At 42.3% G+C, this 15,867-nt stretch overlaps 1 protein-coding gene across 1 annotated transcript in view; it reads left to right on the top strand.

Moving 5' to 3' along the window:
* The window catches only part of LOC142311479 (G protein-activated inward rectifier potassium channel 1-like), a 92,578-nt gene extending 78,396 nt beyond the window's left edge, over nucleotides 1–14,182 (top strand). The window contains exons 2-3 of the mRNA XM_075349952.1: nucleotides 4,414–4,630; nucleotides 13,440–14,182. Coding sequence (XP_075206067.1) covers nucleotides 4,414–4,630; nucleotides 13,440–14,044 — 822 coding nt within the window. The 3' untranslated portion in view covers nucleotides 14,045–14,182. The remainder of the gene's footprint in view (nucleotides 1–4,413; nucleotides 4,631–13,439) is intronic.
* The last annotated feature ends 1,685 nt before the right edge of the window (nucleotides 14,183–15,867 follow it).

Genomic DNA, 15,867 nt, shown 5'->3' with positions numbered 1-15,867 from the left:
TGTCTTGGCACCCTTGCGTTTTGCAGATGACATGTTGTCGTCTCCTCAGAGCAATAGGGGTATACAGCCAAGAAGCGACCTTACAGTGCAAAATATATATATATATGGTACAGAGAAAAAAGTACACAAATATCACACTGTGGCACTAGTGGGGCCAGCACTTAAGTGCTGCTTACCGCCCGCTAAACGCGGGTGTGTGGTCGCCAGAAATCCCTTGTCTGGGTCTCCCAGAGCCTGTGTCCGTTCTCCAGCCAGACTGCATGTAGGAATGGCTGCCGGCGTCCTGTGGAGAGGGGCGGGCCCTGGGCGTGTGCAGACAAAGAGCGGGAAACCTGCGTCCCACTGTGCTCAGTGAGAGGGCTGGAGCATGTAAATAAGGCTCCAGCCCTCGGCGCTGAATAAACGTACAGCGTCTCTCCCTTGCCCTGATTGACAGGGTGGGGGCGGGAACGAAGCGGAGCTAGGCCGCAAAAGCCGGGGACTAGATTTATAAGCGCCGCCGTCGTAAAAGCACGGTCGGCGCTAAGTCCCCGGCGCACTACAAGTCGCAGCCGCGCCGCCGCTCCAGGGGCGGCCGGCGCGGCAGTCCCCAACACATAAAGTCACTCAGACAAACTGTAGTGACTGTAACCCCAGCGCGCAGCGCTACTGTCCCCGGCGCACTAGCACACCCAGCAAGTCTGGAGTGTGCGCGGCCTGTACAAACGGGGACACAGAGTACCTTAATGTCGCAGGGCCTTGTCCCTGAACGGTACCCAGCTCCGTATCCAGCAGGTTCCATGGGTCTGTGGATGGAGCCCGGCCTCAGGGCTTGGGGGCCGGTAAGATCCCACTTCCTCAGAGCCCCTCAGGGGGATGGGGAAGGAAAACAGCATGTGGGCTCCAGCCTCCGTACCCGCAATGGGTACCTCAACCTTACAAACCGCAAGTGGGGTGAGAAGGGAGCATGCTGGGGGCCCTAGTATGGGCCCTCTTTTCTTCCATCCGACATAGTCAGCAGCTGCTGCTGACTAAACAGTGGAGCTATGCGTGGATGTCTGACCTCCTTCGCACAAAGCAGAAAACTGGTGAGCCAGTGATCCCACTGGGGGTGTATAGCCAGAAGGGGAGGGGCCTTACACTTTTTAGTGTAATGCTTTGTGTGGCCTCCGGAGGCAGTACTATACACCCAATCGTCTGGGTCTCCCAATGGAGCGCCGAAGAAAACATCATTTCAGTGGTACATTGTCCTTCGTAACAGAACTCACACTGACGAGCACCATGGTAGGCTATGTGACTGAGCAATGTACTACAGATCACTCAGCACGCACCATTTACCATAGTCCACCTGTATAAACAGCCTATTAAATGACCTCCGATTGGCAAATGTTTACCGATCAGTGGTTGGTCCATACAAATGGCTCCTAAAAATGACTTTTATCATTTTTATTCCAAGAAATAGCGCAACACTAGACTGTGTCTGGTATTGTGGCTTAGACCAATTCTAATGATTGTGGATGCTACATCAGGCACTGCCCAAGGTCAGGAAGGGTAAACTATTTTCTAATTTTATATGACCATTTTTATTAAATTGATGTCATATTTGGAATTTAGTGAAACATCTACATTTCAAAACTTGAGAAATTGAGTGTCCTTTCTGCCATTGTACAAATATAGGAATATACTGTAATATAGAGAAAGGAATCATCTTTATTATTTAACTAATATTGCCCATCTTAAATTTTTGTTTTACCCACTACTTACAGTACAAGTATGGAAACTGGTAAATCATAATCATAAAAGTGGAGCACAAATAGGATGTTGAGTACGATTTTACACATCCCAACCCATAAAATTCATACAAGCTGAATGCTATAGATAGAGATCAATACCCGTGGACCTCGCCATATACAGCAATTAGTTTTTGGATAAAAGTTTGCATAGCAAAGATATACTGTATCTCTCCAATCTTCCCTATACACATGAGTCCTTAGCCCACATGAGTGTTTGGGTACCGTCACACTTTAGTGAAGCTCCAGCGATCCCATCGCTGGTGAGCTGTCAATCAGGCAGATCTCACCAGTGACCAGTGACCAGCCCCGAGCCACCAGCAACGAGTGGAAGCGATGCTGCGCTTGGTAACTAAGGTAAATATTGGGTAACCAAACGCTTGGTTACCCGATATTTACCTTGGTTACCAGCGCACACCGCTTAGCGCTGGCTCCCTGCAGTCCTAGCCAGAGTACACATTGGGTTAATAAGCAAACCGCTTTGCTTATTTACCTGATGTGTACTCTGGCTACGTGTGCAGGGAGCCGGCACTGGCAGCCTGAGAGCGGCGGATGCTAGTAATCAAGGTAAATATCGGGTAACCAAGCAAAGCCCTTCGCTTGGCTACCCGATATTTACCTTAGTTACAGCTTACCGCAGGCTGCCAGAAGCTGGCTCCCTACATTTAGATCATTGCTCTCTCGCTGTCAAACACAGTGTTGTGTGCTTCACAGCAGGAGAGCAACGTCCAAAAAATAAACCAGCACTGTGTGTAGCGAGCAGCGATTTCACAGCAGGGGCCAGATCACTGCTCAGTGTCACACACAGCGAGATCACTGGTGTGTCACAAAAACCGTGACTCAGCAGTGATCTCGCTAGCGATCTCGCTATGTGAGAAGTACCCCTTAATCTGTTTTAAATAGCCAGAGTGGAAAAAGATTATCCAGCTTCTGGCAGCTGCTTAATTTCCCTGAAAACAAGAGGATAGGGGGATGGAATTACAAAAGCCAAATCCTTGTGACCAACAGTTAATGTTTGTGATTGGCCCAGAGTGGGAGGAGTTAAAGTGAGGAATCAGTTACAATTTCCTATCAGGAGGGCAGATAGGGCACAGTGTGCAGTAGTGAAGAACCTAAGGTCTGATTAGTGAGCATAGCTGCATGACATGGGTGTCCCTAACATGAGAGGAGACCAAGTTAGCAGATAGTGGGATCTAGATTACAGAGACAGAGAGAGTTGACAAAAGTACAAAGTGAACGAAAAGAGACGGGTCGTAGAACAGGATGCATAACACTATGGCTCCGAGTTCATAACTCAGAGAGGTAACGGGCCAGGAGAGAACAGTACGTGAGACAGAGAGAGTGTCCTGGGTGGGAGTTGCAACGTGTCAGAAGTAGCTAAGCTAAGGACCCTTCATATTCACAACATAATCCCTATAAGAGGAAGAAGATGTAGAGCTGTGAATTGAGATTAATACTTTCACTAACTATACTGTAGTACTGAGTTTGAAGGAATCGAGATTGTGTTGAAGCAGCAAAGACATTGTGTTTGGAGAAGCAATAGACTGGGTATGAAAATGCTCTGTTGTAAAGGAAACATTCATGAAGCTATGGACCCACTATCTACTATACATACTTCCTTCCCAGTTATCATTCAGTAAAGAGTTTATTTTGGAACAGTGGCCTCCTTCATTGAACTTTCTACCATCTTGTCAGGGCTGAAGTCATTGGCATAATTCGGCCTACAAGCCCACACCCAACCAAGACCTCCAACTTTATGCAAGAGCATAAGACACGACTATCTCACACGTCGCTGTCACCCCAAGCCATGTTACAAACACATAAACCTCTGTGGCAACCTTGTGGAGCTATAATACAACCACATAGATGGCTGTAAATGACAGCAAATTGGTTACATAGAAGCTGATTAAATGATCGCCAAAGACCTGTTTAGACAGACTGACCATACTTATGAAGCACATAGAATGGTCAGTACTAGATCATTTTGTGCGCATAGACTTTCATTGTTCTCTGCAGCACATGTGCTATTTGAACAAGGCAATGTGCTGCCAAAATGAATGATTTTTAAGCAAGTGACAAATGAATTAACTAGATAGCATGCACTCATGAAATCTGCCATTGTAAATGCACCTTAAGGAGTGCAGGACCTATAGGCAGAAACAGACATTCTGCTGCAAGTTCTCCTGCAATGATAGTTACTCCTTAATGCACCCTATTAAGGAGTAACTATCATTGCAGGAGAACTTGCAGCAGAATGTCTGTTTCTGCCTATAGGTCCTACTCCCTCTGACATAAAATTTTATGAGCAGCAAATGTCATCTGTTATCTCAGTACAGTGAAAATCTGTCTTTGCAGAATACAGATATTATACATTTACACGTGAATTAAAAGTGATAGAGCAATCCAAAAAAGCTGATTACTCCGATTAGATATATTATAAAGTTACTTTTTTTTACGAGTACTATTGATTTATGAAATAGAAATTAATATGAAGGGTTCTCTTTTAAGCATTAAATGTAATAAAATGTAAATGTCCATATGGAAAAGATAAATCAAGCATTAATGTAATTTATTACTTTCATCCATATCGTAGATAGAATATCTGACGTGATGAATCATTTAATATTTGCATTGTGTTTCTCAGTCCAGACAGACCCCAGAAGGTGAATTCCTGCCGCTAGACCAACGTGAGCTGGATGTTGGATTTGGCACCGGAGCTGATCAGCTGTTCCTAGTTTCTCCACTAACAATCTGCCATGAGATCAACCGTCGGAGCCCATTCTTTGATCTCTCACAGAAATCACTGAGGAGTGAGCAGTTTGAGATCGTTGTCATTCTGGAAGGCATTGTTGAAACTACAGGTGAGAATTAGAGCATCATAATGTTTCCATAATCACACTACAATAAGAACTGAAAATATAATACAACATAGATAATTATAGCAAAAAAGCAGATCAATAATCTAATGATTTATATTAAAAAACTGATAGACATAATAAGGAGGATAGCTGGAGAAGGAACGAGACGAGGTAAGAAAAAAAGGGATAGGGTAAGGAGACAGAGAAAACAGGTCAGGCTGAAAAAGGGGTAAAACAGAAAAAGACAAAGTAAAAGATAGCATAGGAAAACAACAAAAACAGCATAAGACAAAGTAAAAGATAGCATAGGAAAACAACAAAAATAGAATAAGACAAAGTAAAAAATAGCATAGGAAAACAAAAGCAAAAAAGACAGTAAAACAATAGCCTAGGAAAACAACAAAAAAGAATAAGACAAAGTAAAAAATAGCATAGGAAAATAAAATAAGACAAAGTAAAAAAAAAAGCATAGGAATACAAAAAAACAGAATAAGACAAAAAAAAATATAGCACAGGAAAACAAAAACAGAATAAGTAAAAAAAAATAGCACAGGAAAACAATCAAAGTAAAAGAATGTGAAGGGGGCACCAGTTGCTAGTGTTTAGGAGAACAATGGTGTTAAGCAGCCCCTAAAAGCAAAACCAATTTATTCTTTGTCATATGACTCTCTATCAGCTATGTATACCAATGGGCCCAAGTGAGATAAAACAATGGCTAAATGCTATTACTTCTGCACTGCAAATACTGCATGATTCCATTTAAAGGGAATCTGTCACTAGGTTTTTGCTCCCTAAGCTAAGAGCAACGAAACGTAATGTAATGTAGAGGCAGAGACCTTAATTCCAGTGATGTTCCACTTACTGGAGAAAACCTGCTGCCATGTAATTCTCCAAATTCATGCGTTTTGTATAACTCCGCCCCCAATACTGGTTGGCAGCTTTCTGACTATGCACAGTGTACACAGAAAACTGTCGAACAGTGGTGTGAGTGGTGCCATAGTGAGCTCAGCATTCAGAGAACTGATAGATCTGCATCAGAGAAAACTTGTTTTGTCAAAACTGCAGCAACAGCCCAGCAAATTGATCTATCACAGGAATTAGAGTCTCTGCCCCTACATTATGCTGTTCTCAGATTGGGTAGCAAAAACCTGGTGACAGATTCCCTCTAAGGGTTGCCAAGCCTAAAGTATATCAATTGTAAAAATTAACCTTTTAGGTAAATACTAGTGCTGCACATAATATTCACACATACTGTACATATGTACTGTATATATAGGATGAGGTTCTTAAGGAGTTGTACCATGAACATTACATATCCACAGGATAGGTATGATTGCTGCTAGTCTGGCCGCTGTGACCATCACAGAGTCCTCCTGGGTTTAAAGTTCTGTGTAAATGGAGATATAGAGAGGCCACCACAGCAATGTTCACTTAAGCGGGCTTTACACGCTGCGACATCGCTAATGCGGAGTCGTTGGGGTCACGGATTTTGTGACGCACATCCGGCCGCATTAGCGATGCCGTTGCGTGTGACACCGTTTAGCGATTTTGCATCGTTGCAAAAACGTGCAAAATCACTAATCGGCTACACGGGGGTCCATTCTCAGAAATCGTTACTTCAGCAGTAATGAAGTTGTTCCTCGTTCCTGCGGCAGCACACATCGCTGCGTGTGACGCCGCAGGAACGAGGAAGCTCCCCTTACCTGCCTCCCGGCTGCTATGCAGAAGGAAGGAGGTGGGCGGGATATTACGTCCCGCTCATCTCCGCCCCTCCGCTGCTATTGGGCGGCGGTTCAGTGACGTTTCAGTGACGTCGCTGTGACGCCGCACGGACCGCCCCCTTAGAAAGGAGGCGGTTCGCCGGTCACAGCGACGTCGCCGGACAGGTAAGTATGTGTGACGGCTCTGGGCGATGTTGTGCGGCACGGGCAGCGATATGCCCGTGTCGCGCAACAGATGGGGGCGGGTGCGCACACTAGCGATATCGGGACCGATATCGCAGTGTGTAAAGTAGCCTTTAGTGATTAGTAATCACAAATGCTTCTGAATGTTTCACTCACATAGGAGCTCTGATCATCAGTCCGGACCTCCATCAATCATACTTTGGAAAGGTTATATATCCCCTTTGTTTAGGGACAACATTTATAAAGAACGTTGCCTAAACACAAAAAAAGTAGGTCTATCTTTTTGAATATTGGGAATCTGGAAACATTGGACTGATTGAGCTAGAAATAAAAATTAGAGGGGATCTTAATAATTTGTACCATCATGTATAAGTATGTACACCCTTCTCAGCCTTTCATGGCTGAAATTGGGATACCTATCTCTGTATATGTGGTAAGGACTATGAGTCAAGTGAGCTGTGCTGCTTTTCCATATAGCCCATATAATTGAAATGGAGTTACAGAAACAGCATAACTCACTTAGGGTACTTTCACACTTCCGTTGGGTGAAATCCGCTGGGTCCGTTGCTGAGTCGTTTCTGACGCATCCGTTATTTTTGTTTTGTCAACGGATGCAACGGATCAGTTATTTCACAGGAATCCGTTAGCTGATTCCTGTGAAATAACAGACCCATTGCATCCGTTGCATCCGTTTGGCGTCCGTTAGGCGTTTGTCTAACGGAATGCGTCGGCTCCGTTTTTTTATTTTTTCCCATTTTTTTCATTCTGGGCATGCTCAGTAGAAATTAGCGGAATCCAGCGGCGGATTCCGTTGTAAAGCATCTTGCTACGGAATCCGCTACCATAGGGAGCCATTATAAATTTTAACGGAAGCAACGGAATCCACTGCTTGCCATCAATTTAACGCAAGCAATTAACGTTACATTCAGCGTTGCTTCCGCTCGGCGGAAGTAACGCAGCGTCGGCCAGCGGAAGCAATGCAGGTACTTTTCGCACAATCTGTCATCCATACAAGTCTATGGGAAACAGCGGAATCCGTTAACGTTATCCGTTAACGGATTCCACTGTTTTCCAAAAGGGCGGATTGTGACGGAAGGAAAAAAATGCAAATGTGAAAGTACCCTTAGCTCGTTGTTTCCATTTCCCTGAATGCGTGTAGCAGCTGCACAGTCAGATATTTCCATTTCAGACAGGAATATACTTTAAATACAAAGAACTGGCACATAAAGTATCCATCCTAAGAACTGTGTGGGAAGGGGAAGTGGGAAGGGGAAGAGGGAAGGGAATAAAGAATCGTTATCTGAAAGGATTCTTTACAGTTACTGTAGATAAACTTGGAATAGCCTACCCTAAAAGGTACAAATGGTCAGTACACTAACAACATTGACTTTAATTACACATTTGTTTGCATTGAGAGTTAACATAAAGTCGGTTTTACATGACTGAGTTTGACGGTCCATATACGTACATCAGTTTCTGGACCGGCTACAGGTCCCCTGAGCCCTGAGCCATCTTAATATCCTTAACATCATTGTGCCTGTGTAGCTATAGAGTTTGGGTGAGGAGACCCTTGGATGGTCCAGATGTCAAGGTCTATACACAGACTGTGAGACTTGAATGTGTGAAAACAGCTTATGTATGAATAATGTGTAGATGATCTAGGGGTTCACAATGATTTTTTTCCCCTAATACTTCAAAATTGGTAACACATGCCCAGGGCTTTTCTTTTTCAGATATTTTTCAAAGGGGGAGCTTACACTTCATGGAAATATTTTTTACACCCTGAAAACCATGCACTAAAAAAATGCTTAAAGAGATTGTCCACTACCAAGTATAATGGCCACATCGGTGTAAAGCTGTGACAAAAGGCATTTTCTAAATACCTTCTGTTGACCATTCACTACCTGTAAGTGGCGCTATCATTGTCCGCTTATCCCCATCACGTGACCCAGGCTGCAGTGAACTCCACCCACAGCCCAGTTTCTCATGGACACTGGGTCCGGTCTTGGTGATGCCGGGTCACCTTCCAATTCCGGAAGTTGACATAACATCAACGGATATCAAAGGTCACTGCAGCCCGGGTCACGTGATGGAGATTAGCAGACAGTGATAGCACAACTCACAGGTAGAAGGGACAAGAGAAGGTATTAAGAAAATGCCTTCTGTCACAGCTTTACACCAATGTGGCCACTATGCTTTGAACCACCCCTTGAACATTAAATGGTTGTGAAATGTAACAGCCACTTTTTCCAAAATGCAATATTCCCTGCTCCTGAGTAATGATCAGTATAATGTTTGGAAATGTCAGATGAAATTTGGGTCCATTCGGAGACAACTATAAGCATTGTGAAATCTGAATATACTGTCCAAAGACAATATTATCAGGCAGCATTGTGCAGATCTTACCCATAATGTCCCACAAGCCTGTATTATGGCTGGATTTTTAAAATCGATTTTCATTCAAATTAAAAGCCTTTTACTAAATCTGCAGCAGAATAGAAGTTTTAAGAACTAATTCTTGGTAATTTCACCATATAATTCATCAGCATTTCTGCCCGAAATGTGTGTAATAGGCAGTAATCACAGCTCATTCTATCATAATAGTTTGACAGAAAAGACATAATTTACCATTCTTTTTTACAGTTCATAAATTGAAATGGACGCATGCAAAGAGACATTATGAAGACTCCAAACCATTCATCACTATGCAAATGAAATGTTGAAAGCACACATTCATCTCAATGCTGTCAAGTTATTAAAGGGATTGTCTGGGATTACAATAAGAATCGTCTTTTTTCCAAAATGTGCAGAGCGCCACTATTCTTAATGGGCTTTTTCTGGTATTGCAGTTCATCCACATTCTACAGAAAGAGGCCGAATTGCAATACCAGGAACAGCCAAGAGGGACACTTAAAAAAAAAGGTTAGCGTTTTCTTTAATCCCAGGCAGCTCTTTTAAAGGAATGCATAAGAAAATTGAGTAAAAAATGCATATCAGTAAACAATGTTTAATAGAAAATTACAAATTTTTATTAATAATAATATTAATATTAAAATGAGAATCCACAACCATAGAACAACCAATGTCCATATATAACAGTAAGTGATCCGTATATAGCAATACATAGATAAGGCAAAGGACGCCAATAAAATAAACGGACCAGAAATACAGTCAGATGGTAATGACTTATGAAATACCCCACATAGAGAGTAAAAGGGGGACAATCTGATCAAAGGTCAGAAAAATTATTGTAGGTACACCAAAACATTACAGCAGCGACCTGTGAGGAAGCCATGTATTAGGTTATTTTTAAGAAGCGAAACGTACGTTAGGTCTCCTGTCTTCTTTTGCTCTGGATAGCCTTTGTCCTCTGAATACCTAACACTGTGAGTATATGGGTGATGTATATCTGATCATGGTCAACTATTTTTTGTACACCATGACATATTTATACCTAATTGGTTAGCATGCACGGGGGTCTCTGCATTTACTTGGTCATATTTGATTAATCACAGATGGTTATTTGATCATATTTTCCGTTTGCTTGAACCTCCATGATGCTAGTTAAGGTTCGCTGCTGTAATGTTTTGGTGTACCTACAATAATTTTTCTGACCTTTGATCAGATTGTCCCCCTTTTAATCTCTACATGGGGTATTAAGTCACTACCATCTGACTGAATTTCTGGTCCGTTTATTTTACAGGCGTCCTTTGCCTTATCTATGTATTTCTATATACGGATCACTTACTGTTAAATATGAACATTGGTTGTTCCATAGTTGTGGATTCTCATTTTAATATTAATATTGTTATAAATAAAAAATGTAATTTTCTATTGAACATTGTTTACTGATGTGCATTTTTACTCCATTTTCTCCTGCATGTCATTAATTGTTCTGGAGTTATGCTCTGTATATATCATCTTAATTATTTTTCATGGCATTTACCATAGCCATGCTTGTTTGGAATTTGTTTTGAGAGCTCTTTTAAAGGGTACGATACAGCCCTTAAACTGTTTATTTGCTCATGTTGTTCTCAAAAGCATAATGTTATCAATACCTTTACTGATGTAATTTTTTTGCTTTCTGAATGTATTACTATTTTAATTCATATGCAAATAGAGCTTAAGTGTTCTGGGAGTGTCAAAGCACTTCCCAAGCCTCTTTCTCCCCGCCTCTATTGTCTGCAGAACCCAACTGTCCCCTCTGCTTGATTGTGTAGTCAAGTCAGTGAACTGTCAGTCACGTAGAGGACAGGGGGACAGTCAGGAAAGAGAGCCAGGGAGACAGTTGCTTGGGAAGTGCTTTGACAAGTCCGGAGCCTTTCTACTGCTAGTACAACCCCTTCTAATTCCACATGTTTCCGCAAGGGAAAATAATAAAGACTATACTTACTACTCACCTCCCATGCCGCCACTGTTCCAGAAGTGTTCGGGATCGCAGTGCCAGGGCTCACATGGGGTTGTGAAGTCATGTCAGCCACGTGTCCAATCATCACCGGCTTCCTTCTCCTCACCTTTGGACCAAACGGACTATCAACAGGAAGTGAGCGCAGCTGCACGGCTGACTTCCTGTTGATTAACTCGTTTGGTCAAAAGGCTGGGACAAGGAAGTCATTGCTGATTTGACGTGGGGGCTCATTTGACATCACAATCCCATGTGAGAACGGTGCTGGCACTGGAGGTGAGAACAGTTTATTATTTTCCCTGGAAGAGCCATGTGGAAACAGAAGGAGTTGTCTTAGTAGTGGACAACCCCTTTAAGCCTCATTTGGATATTATTCAAAAAGGCTGTTTTTCAGTAAGGGAGTTATAGATTGCATCGTAAAAGTATGGATGACATACATCACAGAGTGACATTACCATGTAAATAGTATGAAGAAAGGTGGTTGGGGGGATCAGTCTGACAAATTCACCAAATACATATTTGAGTTCCAGAATGCAGAACATTGCAAGTATGCAGCAATAATAAGTAGCAAACTTGCTTTGTGCTCTTTAACACTCCGCCATGTCTCAGCCTGATTTTGATAATTATTTTTTCAGTAATCATCTCATATTTCCTATTCTCTATGAATTATGTCCTAATTCAAGTCTTTGTAGAGATGAATTTTAATTTGTCTTTTTTATTTTTTTCTGCAAATGAACACTCTTTAAAGAGAACTGCCAGGAGCTTTGGGGTCTCCAAACTAATTACATTGCCGGGTAGGGTGCTAATAGACAAAGTTGAAACATAAGTTTCTGGATGAAAATGGATATTCCATCACTGAGAAAATCAACTTTGCGTCTTTATGTAAAAGACGCTGCAGATGGCGGACTTATTCCTAGCTAGTAGATCAACCACTAGAGGATACAGACAGAAAAGGGCTCCTGTGCAAGAACAAATTACGGGCCCTTTGCCGCCCAAAAGTTTATTAAAATGCACGTTTACCTGCTTTGGAGGTAGAAATTGGCCTCCTAACCTCTTGGGCCCCTGTTTAGCTGCAGAGGCTACACCAATGATAAGTCCACCCCTGAGATCAGCCATCTGAATTGTTCCATCCTGAGCATCATCAGCATGTGTTTCATGGATTCTTATGGTTCTCTCTCTGCTATAGGAGTTTAGTGACAGGTTTTGGGTCTGAGTCTCACTTTCCCCTGTGAGACTCTACTATTTAAATGTTTTCCTTTCCTTTGGCAGTTTGTAGGGTTAATGGCAGTATTCCTTGACAGCAAGCAGACAAATTACCATCCCAGATTGTTCCGGTTTGGGACCACCCCCAGTCCCTTTATATACCCTCTGCTACCAGCAGAGGGTGCCGGTTATTCTTGATTAATTAGGATTCTGTCTTGGAGGAGGAAGGAGCTGCTGAAACCCTTTCTTGGAGTTACTAGTGTGACTGCAGTCTCGGTCCTGACTGCAGCAGTTTGTTGTGGTGTTTTTCCACTGTCTGTCTTCCTTCCCTGGTGTGTTGTTTTAGTGCAGCGGTGAGGATAGTGTCAGTCACCTGCTCACTCCCTAGCTAGGGACCATTGTGGGGTCATCTCAGGGCTTCAGGTTCCGGCTCGGCGACAGGTGAGGAACATGTATAGGGACTGCCTAGGAGTGCAAGATACAGTGGCAGGTAAGTGAGGAGGTTCCCATCTTTCTTGTCACTAGCACTGGTGCCCGCTATTGTTAAAGTGTCCCCGGTGTACCCCTTGTTAGTTGTGGTGTTACCCATGTTTTGTTGTGCATTTGGCCTCACGCCAGAACTACCCTATTCCGTGCGTGAAATGGAGATGTTGACTGCACTACCTGAAGACATTGTAATGCTGAATATGAATTAATTAATTAAGTATAGCATATAAATAATAAGAAGGATTAGTGCACTATCTGAATCGGTCCGCCCTCGGTCACCATGCCAGCACATTTACATAAAGATGAAGCGTTGATTTTCTCAGTAATGGAAAATCCAATTGCAACCAGAAAGGTATTAGTGAATGTCTTTTACTACATTATCCAAAAATGTATGAGCCAACAAAAATGTCCCAATTATTAATAAATGGAGAAAAAGAAGAATTTTCCAGCAACTCCAGGAGAGAATCGACTTAAAATCAATTTCTTTATTTAATAATTAAAATCTTCCATCAATACAGAACAAAATATGTAGAGGCAGATGAGACAGGGGAGCAATTTCCTACGCGTTTCGACCTATGGAGGTCTTAATCATGGAATGCCATACTTAATAAAGTACAAAGTACTACATCAATGTATGGCAACATTTCATTTGGTAGGAAGAGACATAACAGGACAAATAAAATAATTTTTTAACAGAAAATAAGTTTGTTTGGTGACTATAGCTTCTGATCTGTCATGTTATTTTTAATACATATTACTGTATATGTAAATTATGGAATTTAATGAATCTAATAAAATATTGATCTCCTTACAGGAATGACTTGCCAAGCAAGAACATCGTACACAGAGGATGAGGTACTTTGGGGGCATAGATTTCTTCCAGTCATGTCCCTAGAAGAGGGCTTCTTCAGGGTGGACTACTCCCAGTTTCATGCTACATTTGAAGTCCCAACTCCTTACTATAGTGTAAAGGAATTAGAGGAGAAACAAGCCCCAAGTTCTCCTCTAAACTCTCTCTGCAGTGATAAATATAACCGGGATAGGGTTTGTTCCTTGGACTACCTAAATGTGTTTGAAGTAGGTAGCAGTTTACTTCCATCTAAGCTTCAAAAACTCAGTCGGGGCAGTGATAACGCCCAGAGAAAACTACTAAGAATGTGTAGTAATAGTGTGGAAAGAGCATGCAGTACCGGGGATCTCCCATTAAAAATACAACGGATCACAGTGTCCACATGTGAAGACAGCGAGGAGAATACACCACTGAAATATTTCAAGGTGAAACCTGAGTGCATGACACAGTCAACTGGAAACCTCCAGCTCCAGAAGAAGACGACACAGGGTATGCTAACCTTGGGGACAATGCTGGATAGTAATCTACCGGCAAAACTGAGGAAAATGAATTCTGGCTGCATCAGCTAAACCTATAGGAACTGAAGGGGTTTCTTAAGTGGAATATAATAATAAATGGCCTTAAACTTTGTGACAAGAAGAGACATTCACTGTTCAACATTTTTGTCATAAAACATTGTTTTCGACATTAAAACATGCATTGAAAAAGTTGTTTCTTTTCATTAATGCATGAGAATTGACATATAGGATATACAATGTTTTTGGAACCAGGGCAAAAAATAGTTGAAAATAATAAAAAAAAAGTATCTTAAATGTGAATTAATATTTACTGAATGTACATGAACTCAAATATTTACTGCACCGTTTGTGTGCGGATTTTAAGATTTATACTTATTTCATGCATATGTAATTTTCACAGTTTTGCAGAAGGCGTTTAAGGTAATGGAATCCTATTAATACAATTGACTTTTGAAGAAATGGTCTGTATTTTAATTTTTAATTTATCTACTTTTTTTTTTTTAAAAAAAAGCATTTGTTAAAGATTTTTTTTTCAACTTTGATATTATGTCCTTAACTTAAGGCCTCATAATTCACACGTCAGTATTTTTGATCAGTATTTCATCAGTATTTGTATGCCAAAACTAGGGTCTCCAAAACACAGAAAAGGTGTCAACCTTTCAATTATAGATTTGCTCTGTAAGTTCCACTCCCGACTTTGGCATACAATCACTGATGCAAAAATACTGATGATGTGTGAATGAGACTTAAGATGGTAATCAATATTAGATTGGTGGCAGTCCAACAACACCATTCATTTGATTGAGGAGGCCCTTGTCTCTTTCATTGTTTATCTAACACACCTCCATTCATTTGTTAGGCACTTTGCTTTTTACTTGCTTTTTTGCTGATTTTTCAACTGCAGCGTTTAATGCCAAAATAGATGTGTTCTGCTTTTCAAGCAAAGTCTATGGGAATTTGGTTTTCTTGAACCCACTTTGCAGTTCAAAAAGGTGCTTTTTTGTGGCAGAAATTTGGGCAAAAACTCAGCTTTGCAGTTCAAAACTCAAATGGCAAAAACAATTGACGTGTCAACGAGCAACGATTTTTAACGTTTTTGTGCACGTTGATCATCGCTCATTTGTGTTACACACTGCGATGTCGGTAACGACGCCGGATGTGCGTCACTACCGATGTGACCCCGACGATATATTGTTACCGATATCGCAGTGTGTAAAGCCCCCTTAACACAAATGAGCGACGATAAACGAGCACAAAAACGTGAAAAATCGTTGCTCATTGACACGTCGTTCATTTCCTTAATATCGTTGCTGCAGCAGGTACAATGTTGTTCGTCGCTGCTGCGGCACCACAGATCGCTGTGTATGACACCGCAGGAACGACAAACATCTCCTTACCTGCCTCCACCAGCAATGCGGAAGGAAGGAGGTGGGCGGGATGTTACGTCCCGCTCATCTCCGCCCCTCCACTTCTATTGGCCGGCCGCTTAGTGACGTCGTAGTGACGTCGCTGTGACGCTGAACGCACCTCCACCTTGAGGGAGGGATTGTTTGGCTGTCACAGCCACATCGCTGCACAGGTATGTGCGTGTGACGCTGCCGTAGCGATAATGTTCGCTATGGCAGCGATCACCACATATCGTGCCGACAAGGACAGGTGCTATCGCATGCGACATCGCTAGCAATTGCTAGCGATGTCGCAACGTGTAAAGCATCCTTAAGCGACTACGTGGCCTTCACTAGATCCTCTGGTGTGAGGATAAGCTAGGCCGCAAGCAGTCGCCAATTACCACTTGCAGGGCAGCTCCAGGCCTTCGGCAGAGTCTGGCATGCCCTCCTATAGCAGGTGGTATCTCACCAGCATGATACAGATGC

This window comes from Anomaloglossus baeobatrachus, chromosome 5 (assembly GCF_048569485.1).
Source record: "Anomaloglossus baeobatrachus isolate aAnoBae1 chromosome 5, aAnoBae1.hap1, whole genome shotgun sequence".
Lineage (NCBI taxonomy): Eukaryota > Metazoa > Chordata > Amphibia > Anura > Aromobatidae > Anomaloglossus > Anomaloglossus baeobatrachus.
The sequence above is the reverse complement of the archived record's forward strand: the minus strand, read 5'-3'. Positions and strand labels throughout refer to the sequence as shown.